At 31.5% G+C, this 27,111-nt stretch overlaps 3 protein-coding genes across 6 annotated transcripts in view; 1 reads left to right on the top strand and 2 right to left on the bottom strand.

Moving 5' to 3' along the window:
* LOC124200302 overlaps positions 1-27,111 on the top strand; it is a 67,135-nt gene that overhangs the window by 13,959 nt on the left and 26,065 nt on the right. The gene's annotated exons all lie outside the window — the stretch shown is intronic.
* Positions 17,278-19,765, bottom strand: LOC124200295 (collagen alpha-5(IV) chain-like). The gene is made up of 4 exons (XM_046596474.1): positions 19,662-19,765; positions 19,510-19,575; positions 18,592-19,411; positions 17,278-18,525 (listed from the first exon to the last, which is right to left on the bottom strand). Exons 1-4 carry the CDS (start codon positions 19,722-19,724, stop codon positions 18,173-18,175), a joined length of 1,302 nt encoding a protein of 433 aa, XP_046452430.1. The 5' UTR covers positions 19,725-19,765; the 3' UTR covers positions 17,278-18,172.
* Positions 21,813-25,892, bottom strand: LOC124200297. 4 transcript variants are annotated; one of them, XM_046596482.1, is made up of 8 exons: positions 25,784-25,892; positions 25,624-25,707; positions 24,991-25,561; positions 24,349-24,931; positions 23,410-24,271; positions 23,099-23,344; positions 22,794-23,034; positions 22,352-22,732 (listed from the first exon to the last, which is right to left on the bottom strand). In XM_046596482.1, the coding sequence occupies exons 2-5, from the start codon at positions 25,690-25,692 to the stop codon at positions 24,244-24,246; spliced, it is 1,251 nt and encodes a 416-aa protein (XP_046452438.1). In that variant the 5' UTR covers positions 25,693-25,707; positions 25,784-25,892; the 3' UTR covers positions 22,352-22,732; positions 22,794-23,034; positions 23,099-23,344; positions 23,410-24,243. The 4 variants fall into 4 exon arrangements, with proteins under 4 accessions (XP_046452441.1, XP_046452438.1, XP_046452439.1 ...); XM_046596483.1 differs by having other exon boundaries at positions 23,434-24,271; XM_046596484.1 differs by lacking the exon at positions 23,099-23,344.

The raw sequence follows: 27,111 nt of genomic DNA, 5'->3' as shown, positions 1-27,111 counted from the left end.
AATTTTTGTTGAAGAAACACCAAAAAAACGTCCCAACTATCTAGCCTGAAATATTTCCAAATCTTGGTGGAGACCTTTCCTATCACATGTTTTAGTATTTTTCGTGTTGAATCAGTATAGAATACTTTATTTTACAATAATTATAAGAAGATACTCAGAACATGTGACAGGTTGCATTGGTGTTGAAGAAATATAAAAAAACGTCCCAAACATCTAGCCTGAAATATTTCCAAATCGTGGTGGAGACCTTTCCTATCACATGTTTTAGTATTTTTCGTGTTGAATCAGTATAGAATACTCTATTTTACAATAATTATAAGAAGAAACTCAGAACATGTGACAGGTTGCATTGGTGTTAAAGAAATACCAAAAAAACGTCCCAAACATCTAACCTGAAATATTTCCAAATCGTGGTGGAGACCTTTCCTATCACATGTTTTAGTATTTTTCGTGTTGAATCAGTATAGAATACTCTATTTTACAATAATTATAAGAAGAAACTCAGAATCTTGTGACAGGTTGCATTGGTGTTGAAGAAATACCAAAAAAACGTCCCCAACATCTAGCCTGAAATATTTCCAAAACGTGGTTGAGACCTTTCCTATCACATGTTTTAGTATTTTTCGTGTTGAATCAGTATAAAATACTCTATTTTACAATAATTATAAGAAGAAACTCAGAACATGTGACAGGTTGCATTGGTGTTGAAGAAATACCAAAAAAAACGTCCCAAACATCTAGCCTGAAATATTTCCAAAACGTGGTGGAGACCTTTCCTATCACATGTTTTAGTATTTTTCGTGTTGAATCAGTATGAAATACTCTATTTTACAATAATTATAAGAAGAAACTCAGAACATGTGACAGGTTGCATTGGTGTTGAAGAAATACCAAAAGAACCTCCCAAACATCTAGCCTGAAATATTTCCAAATCTTGGTGGAGACCTTTCCTATCACATGTTTTAGTATTTTTCGTGTTTAATCAGTATAGAATACTCTATTTTACAATAATTATAAGAAGAAACTCAGAACATGTGACAGGTTGCATTGGTGTTGAAGAAATACAAAAAAAAACTTAGATAGATTATAAGAAGAATATAGCATCTTCAAACTCATTTCACAGTTCCTGGAAGAACATCGAATTAACATATCGTGTAACAAGAAATTTGTTTAAACTTGTAAAACAATTTATATCGTCATTTCAAATTCATTGAAGTTGTATTTTCACTCCCTGGAAGATTTTCTATCAACTCTTATTTCTATTTCTTTTCCTTCATGTATGTCTTAATAGATGCATAGATTTAAAAGCCTTTAAATAGTGTATTGGACATCGATTTAACATATCTTCTAACAAGAAATTTGTTTAAACTTGTAAAACAATTTATATCGTCATTTCAAATTCATTGAAGTTGTATTTTCACTCCCTGGAAGATTTTCTATCAACTCTTATTTCTATTTCTTTTCCTTCGTGTATGTCTTAATAGATGCATTGATTTAAAAGCCTTTAAATAGTGTAATGGACATCGAATTAACATATCTTGTAACAAGAAATTTGTTTAAACTTGTAAAACAATTTATATCGTCATTTCAAATTCATTGAAGTTGTATTTTCACTCCCTGGAAGATTTTCTATCAACTCTTATTTCTATTTCTTTTCCTTCATGTATGTCTTAATAGATGCATTGATTTAAAAGCCTTTAAATAGTGTATTGGACATCGAATTAACATATCTTGTAACAAGAAATTTGTTTAAACTTGTAAAACAATTTATATCGTCATTTCAAATTCATTGAAGTTGTATTTTCACTTCCTGGAAGATTTTCTATCAACTCTTATTTCTATTTCTTTTCCTTCATGTTTGTCTTAATAGATGTATTGATTTATAAGCCTTGAAATAGTGTATTGGACATCGAATTAACATATCGTGTAACAAGAAATGTGTTTAAACCTGTAAAACAATTTATATCGTCATTTCAAATTCATTGAAGTTGTATTTTCACTTCCTGGAAGATTTTCTATCAATTCTTATTTCTATTTCTTTTCCTTCGTGTATGTCTTAATAGATGCATTGATTTTTAAGCCTTGAAATAGTGTATTGGACATCGAATTAACATATCGTGTAACAAGAAATTTGTTTAAACATGTAAAACAATTTATATCGTCAGTTCAAATTCATTGAAGTTGTATTTTCACTCCCTGGAAGATTTTCTATCAACTCTTATTTCTATTTCTTTTCCTTCATGTATGTCTTAATAGATGCATTGATTTAAAAGCCTTTAAATAGTGTATTGGACATCGAATTAACATATCTTGTAACAAGAAATTTGTTTAAACTTGTAAAACAATTTATATCGTCATTTCAAATTCATTGAAGTTGTATTTTCACTTCCTGGAAGATTTTCTATCAATTCTTATTTCTATTTCTTTTCCTTCGTGTATGTCTTAATAGATGCATTGATTTATAAGCCTTGAAATAGTGTATTGGACATCGAATTAACATATCGTGTAACAAGAAATTTGTTTAAACATGTAAAACAATTAATATCGTCAGTTCAAATTCATTGAAGTTGTATTTTCACTCCCTGGAAGATTTTCTATCAACTCTTATTTCTATTTCTTTTCCTTCATGTATGTCTCAATAGATGCATCGATTTAAAAGCCTTTAAATAGTGAATTGGACATCGAATTAACATATCGAGTAACAAGAAATTTGTTTAAACATGTAAAACAATTTATATCGTCAGTTCAAATTCATTGAAGTTGTATTTTCACTCCCTGGAAGATTTTCTATCAACTCTTATTTCTATTTCTTTTCCTTCATGTATGTCTTAATAGATGCATTGATTTAAAAGCCTTTAAATAGTGTATTGGACATCGAATTAACATATCTTGTAACAAGAAATTTGTTTAAACTTGTAAAACAATTTATATCGTCATTTCAAATTCATTGAAGTTGTATTTTCACTTCCTGGAAGATTTTCTATCAATTCTTATTTCTATTTCTTTTCCTTCGTGTATGTCTTAATAGATGCATTGATTTATAAGCCTTGAAATAGTGTATTGGCCATCGAATTAACATATCGTGTAACAAGAAATTTGTTTAAACATGTAAAACAATTAATATCGTCAGTTCAAATTCATTGAAGTTGTATTTTCACTCCCTGGAAGATTTTCTATCAACTCTTATTTCTATTTCTTTTCCTTCATGTATGTCTTAATAGATGCATTGGTTTAAAAGCCTTTAAATAGTGTATTGGACATCGAATTGACATATCTTGTAACAAGAAATTTGTTTAAACTTGTAAAACAATTTATATCGTCATTTCAAATTCATTGAAGTTGTATTTTCACTTCCTGGAAGATTTTCTATCAATTCTTATTTCTATTTCTTTTCCTTCGTGTATGTCTTAATAGATGCATTGATTTATAAGCCTTGAAATAGTGTATTGGACATCGAATTAACATATCGTGTAACAAGAAATTTGTTTAAACATGTAAAACAATTAATATCGTCAGTTCAAATTCATTGAAGTTGTATTTTCACTCCCTGGAAGATTTTCTATCAACTCTTATTTCTATTTCTTTTCCTTCATGTATGTCTTAATAGATGCATTGATTTAAAAGCCTTTAAATAGTGTATTGGACATCGAATTAACATATCTTGTAACAAGAAATTTGTTTAAACTTGTAAAACAATTTATATCGTCATTTCAAATTCATTGAAGTTGTATTTTCACTTCCTGGAAGATTTTCTATCAATTCTTATTTCTATTTCTTTTCCTTCGTGTATGTCTTAATAGATGCATTGATTTATAAGCCTTGAAATAGTGTATTGGCCATCGAATTAACATATCGTGTAACAAGAAATTTGTTTAAACATGTAAAACAATTAATATCGTCAGTTCAAATTCATTGAAGTTGTATTTTCACTCCCTGGAAGATTTTCTATCAACTCTTATTTCTATTTCTTTTCCTTCATGTATGTCTTAATAGATGCATTGATTTAAAAGCCTTTAAATAGTGTATTGGACATCGAATTAACATATCTTGTAACAAGAAATTTGTTTAAACTTGTAAAACAATTTATATCGTCATTTCAAATTCATTTAAGTTGTATTTTCACTTCCTGGAAGATTTTCTATCAATTCTTATTTCTATTTCTTTTCCTTCGTGTATGTCTTAATAGATGCATTGATTTATAAGCCTTGAAATAGTGTATTGGACATCGAATTAACATATCGTGTAACAAGAAATTTGTTTAAACATGTAAAACAATTAATATCGTCAGTTCAAATTCATTGAAGTTGTATTTTCACTCCCTGGAAGATTTTCTATCAACTCTTATTTCTATTTCTTTTCCTTCATGTATGTCTTAATAGATGCATTGATTTAAAAGCCTTTAAATAGTGTATTGGACATCGAATTAACATATCTTGTAACAAGAAATTTGTTTAAACTTGTAAAACAATTTATATCGTCATTTCAAATTCATTTAAGTTGTATTTTCACTTCCTGGAAGATTTTCTATCAATTCTTATTTCTATTTCTTTTCCTTCGTGTATGTCTTAATAGATGCATTGATTTATAAGCCTTGAAATAGTGTATTGGACATCGAATTAACATATCGTGTAACAAGAAATTTGTTTAAACATGTAAAACAATTAATATCGTCAGTTCAAATTCATTGAAGTTGTATTTTCACTCCCTGGAAGATTTTCTATCAACTCTTATTTCTATTTCTTTTCCTTCATGTATGTCTTAATAGATGCATTGATTTAAAAGCCTTTAAATAGTGTATTGGACATCGAATTAACATATCTTGTAACAAGAAATTTGTTTAAACTTGTAAAACAATTTATATCGTCATTTCAAATTCATTGAAGTTGTGTTTTCACTTCCTGGAAGATTTTCTATCAACTCTTATTTCTATTTCTTTTCCTTCATGTATGTCTTAATAGATGCATTGATTTAAAAGCCTTTAAATAGTGTATTGGACATCGAATTAACATATCTTGTAACAAGAAATTTGTTTAAACTTGTAAAACAATTTATATCGTCATTTCAAATTTGTATTTTCACTTCCTGGAAGATTTTCTATCAACTCTTATTTCTATAATAGATGAATTGATTTAAAAGCCTTTAAATAGTGTATTGGACATCGAATTAACATATCTTGTAACAAGAAATTTGTTTAAACTTGTAAAACAATTTATATCGTCATTTCAAATTCATTGAAGTTGTATTTTCTTTTCCTGGAACATTTTCTATCAATTCTTATTTCTATTTCTTTTCCTTCGTGTATGTCTTAATAGATGCATTGATTTATAAGCCTTGAAATAGTGTATTGGACATCGAATTAACATATCGTGTAACAAGAAATTTGTTTAAACATGTAAAACAATTTATATCGTCAGTTCAAATTCATTGAAGTTGTATTTTCACTCCCTGGAAGATTTTCTATCAACTCTTATTTCTATAATAGATGAATTGATTTAAAAGCCTTTAAATAGTGTATTGGACATCGAATTAACATATCTTGTAACAAGAAATTTGTTTAAACTTGTAAAACAATTTATATCGTCATTTCAAATTCATTGAAGTTGTATTTTCACTTCCTGGAACATTTTCTATCAATTCTTATTTCTATTTCTTTTCCTTCGTGTATGTCTTAATAGATGCATTGATTTATAAGCCTTGAAATAGTGTATTGGACATCGAATTAACATATCGTGCAACAAGAAATTTGTTTAAACATGTAAAACAATTTATATCGTCAGTTCAAATTCATTGAAGTTGTATTTTCACTCCCTGGAAGATTTTCTATCAACTCTTATTTCTATAATAGATGAATTGATTTAAAAGCCTTGAAATAGTGTATTGGACATCGAATTAACATATCTTGTAACAAGAAATTTGTTTAAACTTGTAAAACAATTTATATCGTCATTTCAAATTCATTGAAGTTGTATTTTCACTTCCTGGAAGATTTTCTATCAACTCTTATTTCTATTTCTTTTCCTTCATGTATGTCTTAATAGATGCATTGATTTAAAAGCCTTTAAATAGTGTATTGGACATCGAATTAACATATCTTGTAACAAGAAATTTGTTTAAACTTGTAAAACAATTTATATCGTCATTTCAAATTCATTGAAGTTGTATTTTCACTTCCTGGAAGATTTTCTATCAACTCTTATTTCTATAATAGATGAATTGATTTAAAAGCCTTTAAATAGTGTATTGGACATCGAATTAACATATCTTGTAACAAGAAATTTGTTTAAACTTGTAAAACAATTTATATCGTCATTTCAAATTCATTGAAGTTGTATTTTCACTTCCTGGAAGATTTTCTATCAACTCTTATTTCTATTTCTTTTCCTTCATGTATGTCTTAATAGATGCATTGATTTAAAAGCCTTTAAATAGTGTATTGGGCATCGAATTAACATATCTTGTAACAAGAAATTTGTTTAAACTTGTAAAACAATTTATATCGTCATTTCAAATTCATTGAAGTTGTATTTTCACTTCCTGGAAGATTTTCTATCAACTCTTATTTCTATAATAGATGAATTGATTTAAAAGCCTTTAAATAGTGTATTGGACATCGAATTAACATATCTTGTAACAAGAAATTTGTTTAAACTTGTAAAACAATTTATATCGTCATTTCAAATTCATTGAAGTTGTATTTTCACTTCCTGGAAGATTTTCTATCAACTCTTATTTCTATTTCTTTTCCTTCATGTATGTCTTAATAGATGCATTGATTTAAAAGCCTTTAAATAGTGTATTGGGCATCGAATTAACATATCTTGTAACAAGAAATTTGTTTAAACTTGTAAAACAATTTATATCGTCATTTCAAATTCATTGAAGTTGTATTTTCACTTCCTGGAAGATTTTCTATCAATTCTTATTTCTATTTCTTTTCCTTCGTGTATGTCTTAATAGATGCATTGATTTATAAGCCTTGAAATAGTGTATTGGACATCGAATTAACATATCGTGTAACAAGAAATTTGTTTAAACATGTAAAACAATTTATATCGTCAGTTCAAATTCATTGAAGTTGTATTTTCACTCCCTGGAAGATTTTCTATCAACTCTTATTTCTATTTCTTTTCCTTCATGTATGTCTTAATAGATGCATTGATTTAAAAGCCTTTAAATAGTGTATTGGACATCAAATTAACATATCTTGTAACAAGAAATTTGTTTAAACTTGTAAAACAATTTATATCGTCATTTCAAATTCATTGAAGTTGTATTTTCACTCCCTGGAAGATTTTCTATCAACTGTTATTTCTATTTCTTTTCCTTCGTGTATGTCTTAATAGATGCATTGATTTAAAAGCCTTTAAATAGTGTATTGGACATCGAATTAACATATCTTGTAACAATAAATTTGTTTAAACTTGTAAAACAATTTATATCGTCATTTCAAATTCATTGAAGTTGTATTTTCACTTCCTGGAAGATTTTCTATCAACTCTTATTTCTATAATAGATGAATTGATTTAAAAGCCTTTAAATAGTGTATTGGACATCGAATTAACATATCTTGTAACAAGAAATTTGTTTAAACTTGTAAAACAATTTATATCGTCATTTCAAATTCATTGAAGTTGTATTTTCACTTCCTGGAAGATTTTCTATCAACTCTTATTTCTATTTCTTTTCCTTCATGTATGTCTTAATAGATGCATTGATTTAAAAGCCTTTAAATAGTGTATTGGGCATCGAATTAACATATCTTGTAACAAGAAATTTGTTTAAACTTGTAAAACAATTTATATCGTCATTTCAAATTCATTGAAGTTGTATTTTCACTTCCTGGAAGATTTTCTATCAACTCTTATTTCTATAATAGATGAATTGATTTAAAAGCCTTTAAATAGTGTATTGGACATCGAATTAACATATCTTGTAACAAGAAATTTGTTTAAACTTGTAAAACAATTTATATCGTCATTTCAAATTCATTGAAGTTGTATTTTCACTTCCTGGAAGATTTTCTATCAACTCTTATTTCTATTTCTTTTCCTTCATGTATGTCTTAATAGATGCATTGATTTAAAAGCCTTTAAATAGTGTATTGGGCATCGAATTAACATATCTTGTAACAAGAAATTTGTTTAAACTTGTAAAACAATTTATATCGTCATTTCAAATTCATTGAAGTTGTATTTTCACTTCCTGGAAGATTTTCTATCAATTCTTATTTCTATTTCTTTTCCTTCGTGTATGTCTTAATAGATGCATTGATTTATAAGCCTTGAAATAGTGTATTGGACATCGAATTAACATATCGTGTAACAAGAAATTTGTTTAAACATGTAAAACAATTTATATCGTCAGTTCAAATTCATTGAAGTTGTATTTTCACTCCCTGGAAGATTTTCTATCAACTCTTATTTCTATTTCTTTTCCTTCATGTATGTCTTAATAGATGCATTGATTTAAAAGCCTTTAAATAGTGTATTGGACATCAAATTAACATATCTTGTAACAAGAAATTTGTTTAAACTTGTAAAACAATTTATATCGTCATTTCAAATTCATTGAAGTTGTATTTTCACTCCCTGGAAGATTTTCTATCAACTGTTATTTCTATTTCTTTTCCTTCGTGTATGTCTTAATAGATGCATTGATTTAAAAGCCTTTAAATAGTGTATTGGACATCGAATTAACATATCTTGTAACAATAAATTTGTTTAAACTTGTAAAACAATTTATATCGTCATTTCAAATTCATTGAAGTTGTATTTTCACTCCCTGGAAGATTTTCTATCAACTGTTATTTCTATTTCTTTTCCTTCGTGTATGTCTTAATAGATGCATTGATTTAAAAGCCTTTAAATAGTGTATTGGACATCGAGTTAACATATCTTGTAACAAGAAATTTGTTTAAACTTGTAAAACAATTTATATCGTCATTTCAAATTCATTGAAGTTGTGTTTTCACTTCCTGGAAGATTTTCTATCAACTCTTATTTCTATTTCTTTTCCTTCATGTATGTCTTAATAGATGCATTGATTTAAAAGCCTTTAAATAGTGTATTGGACATCGAATTAACATATCTTGTAACAAGAAATTTGTTTAAACTTGTAAAACAATTTATATCGTCATTTCAAATTCATTGAAGTTGTATTTTAACTTCCTGGAAGATTTTCTATCAACTCTTATTTCTATAATAGATGAATTGATTTAAAAGCCTTTAAATAGTGTATTGGACATCGAATTAACATATCTTGTAACAAGAAATTTGTTTAAACTTGTAAAACAATTTATATCGTCATTTCAAATTCATTGAAGTTGTATTTTCACTTCCTGGAAGATTTTCTATCAACTCTTATTTCTATTTCTTTTCCTTCATGTATGTCTTAATAGATGCATTGATTTAAAAGCCTTTAAATAGTGTATTGGACATCGAATTAACATATCTTGTAACAAGAAATTTGTTTAAACTTGTAAAACAATTTATATCGTCATTTCAAATTCATTGAAGTTGTATTTTCACTTCCTGGAAGATTTTCTATCAACTCTTATTTCTATAATAGATGAATTGATTTAAAAGCCTTTAAATAGTGTATTGGACATCGAATTAACATATCTTGTAACAAGAAATTTGTTTAAACTTGTAAAACAATTTATATCGTCATTTCAAATTCATTGAAGTTGTATTTTCACTTCCTGGAAGATTTTCTATCAACTCTTATTTCTATTTCTTTTCCTTCATGTATGTCTTAATAGATGCATTGATTTAAAAGCCTTTAAATAGTGTATTGGGCATCGAATTAACATATCTTGTAACAAGAAATTTGTTTAAACTTGTAAAACAATTTATATCGTCATTTCAAATTCATTGAAGTTGTATTTTCACTTCCTGGAAGATTTTCTATCAATTCTTATTTCTATTTCTTTTCCTTCGTGTATGTCTTAATAGATGCATTGATTTATAAGCCTTGAAATAGTGTATTGGACATCGAATTAACATATCGTGTAACAAGAAATTTGTTTAAACATGTAAAACAATTTATATCGTCAGTTCAAATTCATTGAAGTTGTATTTTCACTCCCTGGAAGATTTTCTATCAACTCTTATTTCTATTTCTTTTCCTTCATGTATGTCTTAATAGATGCATTGATTTAAAAGCCTTTAAATAGTGTATTGGACATCGAATTAACATATCTTGTAACAAGAAATTTGTTTAAACTTGTAAAACAATTTATATCGTCATTTCAAATTCATTGAAGTTGTATTTTCACTCCCTGGAAGATTTTCTATCAACTGTTATTTCTATTTCTTTTCCTTCGTGTATGTCTTAATAGATGCATTGATTTAAAAGCCTTTAAATAGTGTATTGGACATCGAATTAACATATCTTGTAACAATAAATTTGTTTAAACTTGTAAAACAATTTATATCGTCATTTCAAATTCATTGAAGTTGTATTTTCACTCCCTGGAAGATTTTCTATCAACTGTTATTTCTATTTCTTTTCCTTCGTGTATGTCTTAATAGATGGATTGATTTAAAAGCCTTTAAATAGTGTATTGGACATCGAGTTAACATATCTTGTAACAAGAAATTTGTTTAAACTTGTAAAACAATTTATATCGTCATTTCAAATTCATTGAAGTTGTGTTTTCACTTCCTGGAAGATTTTCTATCAACTCTTATTTCTATTTCTTTTCCTTCATGTATGTCTTAATAGATGCATTGATTTAAAAGCCTTTAAATAGTGTATTGGACATCGAATTAACATATCTTGTAACAAGAAATTTGTTTAAACTTGTAAAACAATTTATATCGTCATTTCAAATTCATTGAAGTTGTATTTTAACTTCCTGGAAGATTTTCTATCAACTCTTATTTCTATAATAGATGAATTGATTTAAAAGCCTTTAAATAGTGTATTGGACATCGAATTAACATATCTTGTAACAAGAAATTTGTTTAAACTTGTAAAACAATTTATATCGTCATTTCAAATTCATTGAAGTTGTATTTTCACTTCCTGGAAGATTTTCTATCAACTCTTATTTCTATTTCTTTTCCTTCATGTATGTCTTAATAGATGCATTGATTTAAAAGCCTTTAAATAGTGTATTGGACATCGAATTAACATATCTTGTAACAAGAAATTTGTTTAAACTTGTAAAACAATTTATATCGTCATTTCAAATTCATTGAAGTTGTATTTTCACTTCCTGGAAGATTTTCTATCAATTCTTATTTCTATTTCTTTTCCTTCGTGTATGTCTTAATAGATGCATTGATTTATAAGCCTTGAAATAGTGTATTGGACATCGAATTAACATATCGTGTAACAAGAAATTTGTTTAAACATGTAAAACAATTTATATCGTCAGTTCAAATTCATTGAAGTTGTATTTTCACTCCCTGGAAGATTTTCTATCAACTCTTATTTCTATTTCTTTTCCTTCATGTATGTCTTAATAGATGCATTGATTTAAAAGCCTTTAAATAGTGTATTGGACATCGAATTAACATATCTTGTAACAAGAAATTTGTTTAAACTTGTAAAACAATTTATATCGTCATTTCAAATTCATTGAAGTTGTATTTTCACTCCCTGGAAGATTTTCTATCAACTGTTATTTCTATTTCTTTTCCTTCGTGTATGTCTTAATAGATGCATTGATTTAAAAGCCTTTAAATAGTGTATTGGACATCGAATTAACATATCTTGTAACAATAAATTTGTTTAAACTTGTAAAACAATTTATATCGTCATTTCAAATTCATTGAAGTTGTATTTTCACTCCCTGGAAGATTTTCTATCAACTGTTATTTCTATTTCTTTTCCTTCGTGTATGTCTTAATAGATGGATTGATTTAAAAGCCTTTAAATAGTGTATTGGACATCGAGTTAACATATCTTGTAACAAGAAATTTGTTTAAACTTGTAAAACAATTTATATCGTCATTTCAAATTCATTGAAGTTGTGTTTTCACTTCCTGGAAGATTTTCTATCAACTCTTATTTCTATTTCTTTTCCTTCATGTATGTCTTAATAGATGCATTGATTTAAAAGCCTTTAAATAGTGTATTGGACATCGAATTAACATATCTTGTAACAAGAAATTTGTTTAAACTTGTAAAACAATTTATATCGTCATTTCAAATTCATTGAAGTTGTATTTTAACTTCCTGGAAGATTTTCTATCAACTCTTATTTCTATAATAGATGAATTGATTTAAAAGCCTTTAAATAGTGTATTGGACATCGAATTAACATATCTTGTAACAAGAAATTTGTTTAAACTTGTAAAACAATTTATATCGTCATTTCAAATTCATTGAAGTTGTATTTTCACTTCCTGGAAGATTTTCTATCAACTCTTATTTCTATTTCTTTTCCTTCATGTATGTCTTAATAGATGCATTGATTTAAAAGCCTTTAAATAGTGTATTGGACATCGAATTAACATATCTTGTAACAAGAAATTTGTTTAAACTTGTAAAACAATTTATATCGTCATTTCAAATTCATTGAAGTTGTATTTTCACTTCCTGGAAGATTTTCTATCAATTCTTATTTCTATTTCTTTTCCTTCGTGTATGTCTTAATAGATGCATTGATTTATAAGCCTTGAAATAGTGTATTGGACATCGAATTAACATATCGTGTAACAAGAAATTTGTTTTAACATGTAAAACAATTTATATCGTCAGTTCAAATTCATTGAAGTTGTATTTTCACTCCCTGGAAGATTTTCTATCAACTCTTATTTCTATTTCTTTTCCTTCATGTATGTCTTAATAGATGCATTGATTTAAAAGCCTTTAAATAGTGTATTGGACATCGAATTAACATATCTTGCAACAAGAAATTTGTTTAAACTTGTAAAACAATTTATATCGTCAGTTCAAATTCATTGAAGTTGTATTTTAACTTCCTGGAAGATTTTCTATCAACTCTTATTTCTATAATAGATGAATTGATTTAAAAGCCTTTAAATAGTGTATTGGACATCGAATTAACATATCTTGTAACAAGAAATTTGTTTAAACTTGTAAAACAATTTATATCGTCATTTCAAATTCATTGAAGTTGTATTTTCACTTCCTGGAAGATTTTCTATCAACTCTTATTTCTATTTCTTTTCCTTCATGTATGTCTTAATAGATGCATTGATTTAAAAGCCTTTAAATAGTGTATTGGACATCGAATTAACATATCTTGTAACAAGAAATTTGTTTAAACTTGTAAAACAATTTATATCGTCATTTCAAATTCATTGAAGTTGTATTTTCACTTCCTGGAAGATTTTCTATCAATTCTTATTTCTATTTCTTTTCCTTCGTGTATGTCTTAATAGATGCATTGATTTATAAGCCTTGAAATAGTGTATTGGACATCGAATTAACATATCGTGTAACAAGAAATTTGTTTTAACATGTAAAACAATTTATATCGTCAGTTCAAATTCATTGAAGTTGTATTTTCACTCCCTGGAAGATTTTCTATCAACTCTTATTTCTATTTCTTTTCCTTCATGTATGTCTTAATAGATGCATTGATTTAAAAGCCTTTAAATAGTGTATTGGACATCGAATTAACATATCTTGCAACAAGAAATTTGTTTAAACTTGTAAAACAATTTATATCGTCATTTCAAATTCATTGAAGTTGTATTTTCACTTCCTGGAAGATTTTCTATCAACTCTTATTTCTATAATAGATGAATTGATTTAAAAGCCTTTAAATAGTGTATTGGACATCGAATTAACATATCTTGTAACAAGAAATTTGTTTAAACTTGTAAAACAATTTATATCGTCATTTCAAATTCATTGAAGTTGTATTTTCACTTCCTGGAAGATTTTCTATCAACTCTTATTTCTATTTCTTTTCCTTCATGTATGTCTTAATAGATGCATTGATTTAAAAGCCTTTAAATAGTGTATTGGGCATCGAATTAACATATCTTGTAACAAGAAATTTGTTTAAACTTGTAAAACAATTTATATCGTCATTTCAAATTCATTGAAGTTGTATTTTCACTTCCTGGAAGATTTTCTATCAATTCTTATTTCTATTTCTTTTCCTTCGTGTATGTCTTAATAGATGCATTGATTTATAAGCCTTGAAATAGTGTATTGGACATCGAATTAACATATCGTGTAACAAGAAATTTGTTTAAACATGTAAAACAATTTATATCGTCAGTTCAAATTCATTGAAGTTGTATTTTCACTCCCTGGAAGATTTTCTATCAACTCTTATTTCTATTTCTTTTCCTTCATGTATGTCTTAATAGATGCATTGATTTAAAAGCCTTTAAATAGTGTATTGGACATCGAATTAACATATCTTGTAACAAGAAATTTGTTTAAACTTGTAAAACAATTTATATCGTCATTTCAAATTCATTGAAGTTGTATTTTCACTCCCTGGAAGATTTTCTATCAACTGTTATTTCTATTTCTTTTCCTTCGTGTATGTCTTAATAGATGCATTGATTTAAAAGCCTTTAAATAGTGTATTGGACATCGAATTAACATATCTTGTAACAATAAATTTGTTTAAACTTGTAAAACAATTTATATCGTCATTTCAAGTTAATTGAAGTTGTGTTTTCACTTCCTTGAAGATTTTCTATCAACTCTTATTTCTATTTCTTTTCCTTCATGTATGTCTTAATAGATGCATTGATTGTGAAGCCTTTAAATAGTGTATTGGACATCGAATTAACATATCTTGTAACAAGAAATTTGTTTAAACTTGTAAAACAATTTCTATCGTCATTTCAAATTCATTGAAGTTGTATTTTCACTTCCTGGAAGATTTTCTATCAACTTTTATTTCTATTTCTTTTCCTTCATGTATGTCTTAATAGATTCATTGATTTTAAAGACTTTAACACTGAGTTACCACTCTTTATCAATATTAATAGATGCATTAATGATGCATCTAGCGGCCGATTTTTAAAAAAAGCAAGGGAGATCTACTATTCTTCTGGCCATTAATTTTTTTTCGAACTTCAACTATCGATAGCCAACCAAGCCCAGCAGTTTTACATCGATTCCATTCTTTCCTCAATCATTCAATCAATCAAAAATTAATTGCCAGAAGAATAGATCTCCCTTGCTTTCTTGAAAATCGGCCGCTAGATGGGGTGGCGAAATGACGTCTGTCAATGGCGAAAATCTTCAGAAAATGACGAAAAATTTCCAAGATTTTCAATTGCCAATATCTCTTCTAATAACCGTTTAAAATAAAAACGGGGCGAGATGTCTCTGGAGGGGGGCAAAATCTTTCATTCTGAAAAATTAGATTTTTTTTTAAAGGTCTGGTTTGCCCGAAAACTGATGTCAAAAATCGGAAAAAACACTACAATACACTACAAATCAACTACTCAAAACTTTACCCTTACAATTTTTCAAATCATGCTGGATACCTTTCCTATCACTTATAAAGGTAATAATAATTCTGTATCCGTGTGGAATACCGTGTTCTACAATAAAACAACGAGATTACTCTTTATAAGTCATAGCCCAGACAGCACGCCTGGTTTTTAATCGGTATAAAAACCGTCCCTTACTCGGTCCTTCGACATGTCAAGCCGGGATTCTGACCATTAGACCACCGGTGATATGGTGGCGAAGGAGAAGCATGGGTCCGTATAGTATGGCCCAGGTAAATCCACTTTTCTGGTATAGTTATTGTAAAATAGAGTATTCTATACTGATTCACCACGAAAAATACTAAAACATGTGATAGGAAAGGTCTCCATCACGATTTTGAAATATTTCAGGCTAGATGTTTTGGACGTATTTTTGGTTTTTCTTCAACACCAATGCAACCTGTCACATGTACTGAGTTTCTTCTTATAATTATTGTAAAATAGAGTATTCTATACTGATTCAACACGAATAATACTAATGCATGTGATAGGAAAGGTCTCCACCACGATTTGGAAATATTTCAGGCTAGATGTTTTGGACGTATTTTTTGTTTTTCTTCAACACCAATGCAACCTGTCACATATAATGAGTTTCCTGGTATTATTATTGTAAAATATAGTATTCGACACTGATTATACACAAAAAATACCATTATATGTGATAGGAAGGTCTCAACCACGATTTCGAAATATTTCAGCCTAAATGTTTGGGACGTATTTTTGGTTTTTCTTCAACACCAATGCAACCTATCACATATAATGAGTTTCCTGGTATAATTATTGTAAAATAGAGTATTCGACACTGATTATACACGAAAAATACCATTATATGTTATAGGTTGTGTCTTGGACATCGATTAAAATATCCTCTAAGAAAGAAATGTTTTTTTTTTTTTTTAAACAATAAACATAGCAAATCCAAACTCAATGAAGTGGTGTTTCCCAGCTTCTGGAAGATTTTTAAGTAGTAGAGTTTATTGTTTCAAAAAAACAAAACGTTACTTTCTTACAGGATTTGTAATTGATGGTCAATTAACTATTTTTAGTCCATTGAAGCAATTAATTCGTAGGAACACTAATAGAAACAAAGGGTTGATAGAAACTCTTCCAGGAGCTGGGATACACCACTTCACTGAGTTTTAGAGATTGTTTCACTTTTCAAACGTCCAAACAAAATATATCATTAAATTAAGTTGTTTTATACAATAAAATACGTTGCTATGTACAAGAAGTTGCAAAAAAAACTTGGGCAGGCCAGACAAAGAAATTAAAAACAAATAATTTTGAGCACTAGATGTCTAAATCTATAGCGTACGAAAACCCAGATTCCTGGCCCATTCACATTTTTTCGGTTTTAAGTAGGGTAACACTTTACACGGAAGGATGAGTTTGGAATATTGCTATCTAGCTGTGGGGCTTTACAGCACATTCCCTGAATATATTCAGGAAACATCTCTTGCGCTTTGATTTAGACAAAAGCTGCCTTAAGAGCTCCCCAGAATGAGGTAGAGTGAAGAAGCCTTCGGTAAATCGGTCGAGGTCAGGGTTCTACCAAAGGTTTGATCACTCCTACCTCTTTGAATCAACGACACTATTTCAAAACTACAGTGTCTGTCACACTCTCTGGCAACCCATCCTTTTGTGCAAACTGTAACCCCACTTCAAACAAATTTAATTTAAAAATAGGCCGGGAATCTGACTTCTCGTCCGCTAGATTCAGACATCTAGTACCAAAAATAAACTTGTTTTATTTCGTTTGTCAGGGCTGCACAGCACGTTTTTTTGCAACCTACTGTACAATATGGATAACGATAGTTAATTATGAAAGAAATACCATGTAATTAACTGTATTAGGCTTATATTCAGCTCTAGCGATCCCACCCGAATTGCATTTGATTCGAATCGATTCGAATTGATTCGAATCGATTCAACTTGAATTGCGTTTTTTGAGATTTTTCGAATATTCAGTTCAACTCGAATTGGAAAAATCAAAATTCATATTCATTTGAATTGTGATATTTTTGGGTAAATATTCATGAAAATTTACCTGAATATTCATTTCCCGATTCATGAATATTCATTGTGAATATTCACGAATATTTGGGTCAATTCGTGTCAAATTTGACAAAATTTTTGCAAAGTTTGAATATTTTTAGTTTCAATTTCGACCGCTAGATGTGCTACCTCTTCGTATCGATAAACGAAGGTGATGGATATTGTTTGGGTACTTTCAAATGGACAAATATTCTATTATTATTGAATTATAACTAAATCCAGTCGATTTAAGTGATATTCTACTGCAATTACTTAAAACAGTTAAAATTATGGATGTTTTAGTGTAATATTTCTTGCCTAATAAAAGAAATTTTTTTAAAATTTTTTCTTGATTTCATTCGAATCGATTCGAATTCCATTCGAATTGATTCGAATTGAGTTTTTGTCAATTCAAATCAATTCAAATTCAACTCGAATTGTATTTTGAAAAAAATTATTCAACTCAGATTGCGTGAAATACCTCGAATTGATTCGAGTGGGATCGCTATTCAGCTCCAACATTTATTCACATTCAGCGCTACAATTAAGCAAGGCTCTCAATACAGAGTAGGGGCCTACAGACATCTCCTTAAACTTTTTACGATATATAATTGATATTTTATGAAAGAAAGAAAACCACGGATGAAAAAGACGATATTTCTACTTTGCCCACATACACGGCCGTGTTCTGCCTAATATCTGGAAGCGCGCCTATTATAATTTTTCCAAAATGAGTCTGACGAATCGTAGCTCGAGCCCCAAACGCTATCGGGAATCGTAAAGTAAGGACCGAAAGAGTGATAGGAGATTCCAGGGAAACCAGGAGCTCCTGCAGAACCGGGATGACCAGGAAAACCGGGAAAACCAGATGGACCTGGATATCCGGGCTGGCCGGTTCTACCTGTCGATCCTGCTGGCCCTACGGGACCTGGAAAGCCAGGATATCCTTGCCGACCGGGAGGTCCCATTGGGCCGGGAAAGCCGGGAGTGCCTGGAATTCCAGCAAGCCCATCTTTTCCTGCTGGACCTTTCTCTCCAGTGTCACCTAATAACACAAAGATAATTATTTGAGAACTTTCGATACAGCCAGCAGATTGTCAAATGTTTATACCTTTTTCGCCATGTTCACCAGGACGTCCATCCTTTCCAGGCATACCATCAGCGCCGGGAAATCCATCTTTACCATGAATAGTAAGACCGGGTGGTCCTGGAGGTCCCGCCACAAAACTGGGTGCTCCATCTTTACCTGGTGACCCATCTTTACCATCATCTCCGTCTTCTCCCTTTGGACCGCTTTCACCGGGAGAGCCTTTTTCTCCGGTTGCGCCAGGTGGGCCGATAGGTCCTGGACTACCGGGATAACCTGGAGCACCGTCTTTTCCAGGGGTTCCGGGAAAACCAGGAGGTCCAGGGATTTTAGAAGGGATAACGTAACCAGGTTCTCCCGTGTTGCCTTTAGGCCCTTGGGGTCCAGGAAAACCGGGATATCCAATCTTTCCAGGGGCTCCATTGAGTCCATCCCGACCAGGTTCTCCTTTCTCACCTTTGCTGCCATCGTCGCCACTTTCTCCTTTTTCTCCCGTGTCGCCCTTTTCACCTTTCTCTCCAGGTGCACCATGATTGCCATGTTTGCCTTTTTCTCCGGGTGCGCCCGGATGACCAGGAGCTCCAGTCGCTCCAGTTTCACCCTTAGTTCCAGGATAACCAGGAGGACCCCTCAGAAATGGCAGGTGTATGTACAAGCTCTCCCATTGCTTCTGAATGTGTGGATTATTCCCATAATGAGTTGACGGAGTGCCGTATGGGTTCAGAGCTGCCCACTGCTGCCTGCTGATGGGGACCCGATGTCCCTGCTGCTGATGCTGGCCATTTTGTCGGTAATATTGCTGTGGAAGAGCAATAGCAATGGCTGCGAACAATGAAATAAATACCTAAATAAAAGCAAAAGAATTTGAACAGTTTTACTAAATACCTATTTTGAATTGAAGTTATAGAACTCAATGCGTTAATTGTTGTTTTTTTTACTTACCACAACTCTCATGGTTGTTTTGTGTACGTATAGATATTTTGCCAGTTCTACACGCTTAAACACAATCTGCGAAATTGCAATGAAATTAAACACGTTAATCATTGGAGCAATAAAAGCTATATATGCTATATGATTAATTAACGGCATCTTACCGCGTTATCCAAGATATTAGTTGCTGCTCGAATTGTGGCTGACTCAACACTGACTTCGATCATTCCGAGCAATGCTTTTAAATGCTGGGCTTTCAATACAGAAATAATGGGAGGAGGATGGATTGTATTACAATCCGAAGAAAAAGAAAGTTACCTTTTCCCTAAAAGAAATACTCCAGCAGCAGCCTCTCTAAATAAGAGAAATGCTTTGCTGCGATTATTTGGCGGTCAACAGCAAGGAATAATCTGGAAATCAGGTGTATATACCATTCCCTAAAGCTTATAACGACATCGCGCGAGAGCGCACCTTATGGCAATATTACGCAATTGTCTATGCTAATGGCCTTTTAAAGAACTTTTATCACACTATAACATCGACTTCATTTGTTAAATAGAGTGTCATATTAGGCTAACAATTATTGATTAAGAATAATCGAAACTATGGCATATTACCTAGTAATAATCAACCCCAAAGGTTTTTGGAAAACCCAAGAGTTTTGCACGTAGGTATAATATACATAGTCGAGACGTCAATGAGTTCACGACCCATGGCTAAATAATGCCTCGGCACATAAAGAAAGTGACTCAGCGAGTCCAATTCCAATTGGTTATGTGCGTGTTTCAGATGGATTCATTCGTCGTCATCCCGGTTTCGATCTACTTCATTATGTCTGCGCTGTTAATCACATAAGATAAATCCAAAGTTCACGCTTAATGAGAAAAATGAAAGTGATGATAAGACACTGTTACAAACGGAATTGCGCCAGGTCGACCCCCCTCTTCTTATTGTAAAGCTTGGTTCATTAACTCAGGATTTTGATGCTTGGATCAAATCTGTATTAAATACTTATACGTAAATATATATACATCTTTTCCCATGAAATGTAATTATGTGTGTATAACTTTAGAAGGTTGCAAATTTTCACTTCCATAAAAAAATCTAATTTTCGCATGTGTTTTTTTATCGATCTGAATTTCTGATTCATCGTATATGATCGTATAACAATTCTCGAAGTAATTTCAAGTTTTCAATTAAATGGTTTCATGAATATTCATAGGCTCGTGAATGGGCTTATACAGAATATACTTTCTAAATCATGAGTATGGAATGATGTTTGTCGTAAACTCTTATATCTGTGCATCGCGCTGGATCTACTCGTATATATAGATTATATACGTAAGGTGTTGGAAAGAAGATGGATTACGAGATAGCAAACTACATAGCCCTCCAGCTAGGGCGCGTCGTCTTGACTACCAGCATAACCGGTTCTTTTTTCATATCTTTGCGACGTCGCGCAACAAGCCAACAACGCGGCTTATTGTGTTACATTTTATGCAAACATCATATAAAATAGTATTAGCAATAATAAATGAGAAATTCATTGGGCGAAATCAGCATTATTTCGGTGCTAGAGACCGCTGATGCATGCTCTAATAGAAAAATTGAGATAAGACATGACATTCATAAAATATTCGTCATTCCTCGTCCGCTTTTACTCAAAAAATTTACACGCTGATGACATCTCGAATATTTGTTTCCACTTCGTGTAGGTGAAACATAAATTATGTAGAAATAATATCATTCTGGTCGGATTTCTTTGGAAAATGCAATTTTTCTTATTAATCGTATCAATCCAATTTTGGATGAATGCCAGAAAAGAACAAAAAATCAGTTACAAAACGAATAAAGAGCAAAACAACAAAAAATCAACTTTTTGGGGCCTTCCCATGGGCTTGGGTTTCTCCAGTCAAAAGCAGTGGAAAGACAACTATAAAGCGATATAATAATAAAGAGAAAACGACGATATTATTTGGGCTGGCCTAAACCACTTAATTCCTGCTTATAATTCCGCAAGTAACGGCTTACGGGACAGTGAAAGTTCATGCACTCGGGCTATAATACACATCCAGTATGTAATATTTAATATGCCTTTAATAAAATACATTTTTATATTTATCACTAATTTATTTAAATTAACTCAAAATTGAATTGTACTAAACATTTGGGTAGAAACAGAAGATAAATAATAAGAACGAATTTGAATGGCTATCAAATAAACAACTATTAGCAGGGGATTATTTTATTGGAAAATTCTTACAATTAAATATCCATAAAATGTAAAACAATTTTAACATTTTTTTCCACAGTTGATAAGGTTAGAATTGTATTAGATATGTTGATGAGACTTTCAAAATCCATTCTTGGCTTACACGAGATAATCAAGCCCCTCTGTGGCACCTTCGAGATTTTAAAAGTCTCCTTTCGTTTTTTTTCTTGATTAGGAAATTTAAAAATTTAGTTTTCGTATTGTTCTCTCTGTTCGTCATCTTTTACTCTCACTGTTGCACATCTTGTGTGAAATTATTCTGCCTTTTTGTATTTTTTTTATTGGTAAATTAAAAAATTTATTTTTCGCAGTAGTCTTACTTTTCACGATTGATTGTCTTTGTTTGTCATCATTTAGTCACAATCATTTTATGAAAATTTGAACTATTTGAAATAACGCACTTTGGTGAGATTCTGCTTTGCCCTACCCTCTATTGTGTGTTTTGACACTGTATTCTGTCGACTAGCTGTCCGTCATGGCGTCATTGTTGTGGTTTTTTTAGTGAGAATTTTACAGTGTGTAATGTTAAAAAATTTTCGATTTATTTATTCAATTTTGTATTTAAATAAATGGATTCAAATGTAACACAATAGTCGTTTTTATTATTTATGTTTGATCGCACTTAACAGGAGAAGAGTTGATAAGATTTTCACTATTGGATCATTTCAACAGTGCACGATACATGGGAAAAAGGGGATTTACCAGTAGCTTTAGCAAAATGTCTTTTTCTCCAGTTAATAAATTACATTTGACACCACGCTCATTACTTTTGCAATACACTTTAGATGCCAAAAGTTTTAAGGGACCACAATAAAATCCTGATTTGGAATTGAAGATTAAGGGATCATAATAAAATCCTGATTTCAATTACAAAACCTTTCAAGAAAATGATATGTTTTCCTGCTATTTGTTGTGCCAGAATGAAATACAATTTTGCAAGTCAAGGTTGTTGCTTCAGGGTACCTAAAAATAAAGAACCGAAATGAAATAACTCTTTAAACAATCAAATGCATTTAAATTTTACCAATTTGCAGGAAGTCTAAGATCAGTGCCTTTTTTTCAAATCAAGGCATTCTAATAAGGGAAATTTTTGTTTGCATGTCAAATAAAGGGCATCACGAATAAAGTATGGTAGCAAACTATAAATCACAAGCTCCTGCTATGATATCACTTAGGGTGTTATGTCAATCGACTGGCAACTGTTGTCATCTTCAAGACAAAACTCCACTTTCTGAAACTGAAATTTGTTTGATGATGAATGTAATCTGCAAATAATTTTGTGGTTTAGTTTTCATTACAAAGAAAGATTACTGAATAAGGAATACATACTGTCAATTCCATTTTCTACGGTTGCAGCTTTAATTTCTCTCTGTTGGTAAAATTTTCGCCTAGCACCATTACATCATCAATGCCTTTTAAATGAGGGAAAGTCAGAAGGGAAACATTTTTAGGATGCCGAATAAAGTATAGTGTGCTAGGATATCAATAAGTGTGACATATGAATCAACTGGCAACTTGTCGTCATCTTCAAGACATATTTTCTGAAAGGTAGCAATGTCTGATGATAAAAATAATCTGCAAATAATTTGTTTGTTTAGTTTTCATTACACAGAAAGATAAGTAACATAATGAAAACCTACTGTCAATTCCATTTTTACATTTACCAATTCATTCAGCACCCACATTTGAACTATCTGCCAATCTGGCATTTGATGGGTAAATGAACCATCAGTTGTGATACTGGATGCATGGTTTTTTTTCTTATTAGAATTCAGCAATAGTTAACATATGAAATAAAAACACAGTGTTTCACGAGATGAAATCTATCACAAACATTCAATCCATCAATTCGCCATGCCACAAGCAGATTGACTGTAAGCCTGTTAATACTTACCGTCGTCTGCTAGTCAACAATCAAGCTAAAAGTCAATCTGGGTGTGTTTTTCTTTCGCAAATATCTCGCGAACCACAAAAAACGCATCACAAATTTAGTCTTTTCGGTAAAATGGAAAGTTGTTCTTCCCATTAGAACTGACTGGACCCTTAAATTGTGTGGAATGATATGTGCAATCTATTTTAGAAGTTTCCCCTTTTTTTCCCCTTTTTGCTCCCAATCTCTCGTTATTTTCGTTAATAGTTAAAAAATTTAGTCATTACCTATGTAAAAAGTCATTCTACATCGAATAAGATTAGTCGCGTCGCGATCAGAGCAGCACGAACGCGTCACAGTCCCGAAAACCCCTTCGACCAATCACGAATCGCCCCAATTCCCCAGGGACCTCTCACAGTTAAGACTATTTGGAGCGCTGTCGGAACTTTTGTTTCTTCAAATCTCTCACCCTTAAAAGGCGGTAAGCCTTCGGCTTTTTAAAATAAGAATTTTAAAAATCTCTCAGGGATAATGCATAGCAAATAGTATTATATTTTTGACTGGCAAAAATGTGACTGGTTCAAACATGTGCGTTGTTTCAATACTATGCGGTTTGCGCTTGTGCTGCTGGCCTGAATAAAATAAAAATCAATAAGGTATGGTGAAATTGGATTTCTGATGGGACAAAATATGTAAACTTCATTATAACCTTTTATTCTTATCTATCGTCACTTTCCTATAATTATGCTTATAGACAGTTTTCGGTCCATCGGAAAGAGACTGATCGCCGAATTTGTGGATTGGCTCCGGCGTTGTGGTGCTGGGTACAGGGGAAATCGACGGTTTAGGATCAGCAACTGCTTCTGACGATTCCGAAAGACCAAGAGTATCATCATCGGAAAAGACACTAAATTCCTCTGCTGAATTCCACCATTTAGAGAATGGGTCTTGTGTAGCGAATTTGACGGGATCAGGAACCTCGCTGCTGGACTTTTGTCTGTTATCGCTGTGAAAGAAATCTGTTGCTGGGCGTTTTTCGTTGCTTGATGGATAATCAAAGGCACTTTTCCATGGGTTCCAATGTATTTCTGCCGGTTCCGAGGGATCCGAAGGACTCTTATTAGACAATTCAGGTTCAGCAACATCTTCTGAGACTTCGCCAGAAGTTATTTTTTCTGGATTCAGTTCAACTAATTCTGGGCTAGTGGCTGGATATTCAAATTTTCCATCGTCGTCTAGGTCAACATTTTTGTCTGGGTTTTCTGGCTCCTCCTTTGAGTGATTTCTTTCCTCTAATAAACGTGAAAATCAGCAGAAATTTAAAGGGCAAGTATAATTCATTTCAACAAACCCTTCTCCTCGCTGTCGATGCCTTTATCGTCTTCATTTTCCACATTTACAACTGACGTCGTGTTGAAATCATCTTTTATATGAATGGAATCATCATCCTGAGCTCCGAAGTTAATATTATCGGGCACAATTTCCTCAAGTTCGTGACTGTCGGAATTTCCAGGTGGAAATCTTTGCTGCTGTAATTCAATCTGCTTGGACGGGCCGAAAAGTTCCTTCTTCCAATTTTGGAATCCTTCCGATTCCCCGACATCTGGAACCATCGATGGAGGATTGTAGACCGGTAATAAATGAGCTGCTGGTCTACCAGGCTGTCCTTTGTAAAAATTTTCACCAGCAGCACCGGCCGGTTTCCACATCTCGGCTGAATCAGGAATACTACTACCGAAAAGTATTCGACTGAAAATGGGACGGTATTCATAGAAACCCATCCATCCTCTCTTAAATTCTTCGATCGCTGGAATTTTATGCGATATTATGTAAGATGCTGTAGAAGGACCGTACGAGTGTGGCCACTGGTGTCTGTATTGCGCCAAAACACTCACCACTGAGAGCAATAAAACGCAGGATATCTGTTATAAAATCCTGATTAGAATTTGATGTATCAAGTGGGAAAAATTTGAGAGAAACTTACTTGAAGTTGCATCATATTTCCGATCAAGTTAATTGATTTCTTGAAACGTGTGGGATGAACCACATTCATATGCCCCGCGCGAGTCTAAATTTGATTGATTAGATATAAAAACAAAATTTGTCAAAAATCTATCAAAGTCGGTGTATAGCAGCTCTTTTACCTTTGATGAGATTATAAATCTGTTGCTTATGCTCGAATTGGCTTTACTTCTCCTACTGGCTTACGGTGGCGGGAATTGCGTTGCCTTTATATAAGTACTGAATATAACGGCGAATAATGAGCGAACTAGGAAAAGAAAGTTGATTGTCTTGATATCAAGACTAGATTATGTATCAAAAGTGGTCATCAGGTTACTTCATTTGCATATCATTTTTTTTCGACACAGATTATCCAGTTAGTCTCTCTCCACATCAATTGCTATTGGTTATGTGGCTCGGTGCCAATGCGTGAGCATTCAAAAAGGGCGAGTATACCCGCCAAATCATTTTTACACTAGGCTACTTTGTAATTATAACCCGATTGTTCCTGCAGGAATTTTTCTTTCTTTTTCTGGCTCACTTTCAAGTTTGAAACGAGATAAGACTCATAGACCAGTCTTCTCATATTTTTCGATTGAGTATAAATCTGAGAGAAAACCATAAATCAAAAACTTATTTTGCAACTATATCCTTCAGTTTCATCAACAGCTAAACCTTGGATTATATTTGTTGATAAGACCACTGTCATTGTTGAACATTGTTGGCACGCTCTTTCACGTATATAAGGTCCAGCTCCTCCCATTCGAAAGTTGTGATTAAAATTAAAAATAGCGTATCAAGCCCCCGGAAGAGGTTCAACCGAAACAGAAGCGTTTTCTCAGCGGCTCCAACTTTAATTTTTTTTTTTCTCAAATATTTATGCAAATTGCAGCGTACGGCAAAGGACCAAAAAGAAACAAACTAGTTTGTGCGATACACACTTTCCTTTCAAAACCGATCATTTCGAATCCATCAAAAGCTCCCGCCACGTCCAAAAAGTCTAGTAGAGGCTAATCAAAATCAAGCGCATTAGCGAATATATGCGGGTTGCAATTCGCTAAACGCAAACTTAAAGGCAGAACACGTATTTATTTCTCATGATTATAATCTGCTAATTGAGCTTGTTCTTAATTGACTGTTGTGGAGCCCCAGCTGTTACTGCCCAATTAACACGCAATTTTTTAAAGGGGGCACCGTTCTACTTAATTTTATTTCAGCTCCAGATGTTGTCACTTGGTTTAATATGTAACAACGTGATTGAGTAGATTTGATACGTGCACATTTGATTCGGATACAAGAAATCGATCAAAGAGGAGCAGTTGCTCACAGGCAATTGTTTTTGTTTTGGGCCAATTGAAGCAACAAGAGTTCAAATGGCTTATGGGAGAGTAAATAGGGAACTCGACTTTCCTAACGGGTTTTTAATTGGTTATAAAATTCATCCTTTCCACCATCTGCAAAGCGTTGGTTT

The sequence above is a fragment of the Daphnia pulex genome, chromosome 8 (genome assembly GCF_021134715.1).
Source record: "Daphnia pulex isolate KAP4 chromosome 8, ASM2113471v1".
Taxonomy (NCBI): domain Eukaryota; kingdom Metazoa; phylum Arthropoda; class Branchiopoda; order Diplostraca; family Daphniidae; genus Daphnia; species Daphnia pulex.
Note: the sequence above shows the minus strand (reverse complement) of the source record. Positions and strands in the feature narration are given on the sequence as shown.

Bases quoted from the DNA above. Each gene is read 5' to 3' on its own strand.
- LOC124200295 (XM_046596474.1), bottom strand. From the start codon at position 19,724: ATGATCGAAGTCAGTGTTGAGTCAGCCACAATTCGAGCAGCAACTAAT. The intron at 19,412-19,509 runs GTAAGTAAAAAA...GCTTTTATTTAG, and splicing joins AAACAACCATGAGAGTTGTG to GTATTTATTTCATTGTTCGC. The intron at 18,526-18,591 runs GTATAAACATTT...TTGTGTTATTAG, and splicing joins TGGTGAACATGGCGAAAAAG to GTGACACTGGAGAGAAAGGT.
- LOC124200297 (XM_046596485.1), bottom strand. From the start codon at position 25,692: ATGAATGTGGTTCATCCCACACGTTTCAAGAAATCAATTAACTTGATC. The intron at 25,562-25,623 runs GTAAGTTTCTCT...ATTTTATAACAG, and splicing joins GAAATATGATGCAACTTCAA to ATATCCTGCGTTTTATTGCT. The intron at 24,932-24,990 runs GTTTGTTGAAAT...CACGTTTATTAG, and splicing joins CATCGACAGCGAGGAGAAGG to AGGAAAGAAATCACTCAAAG.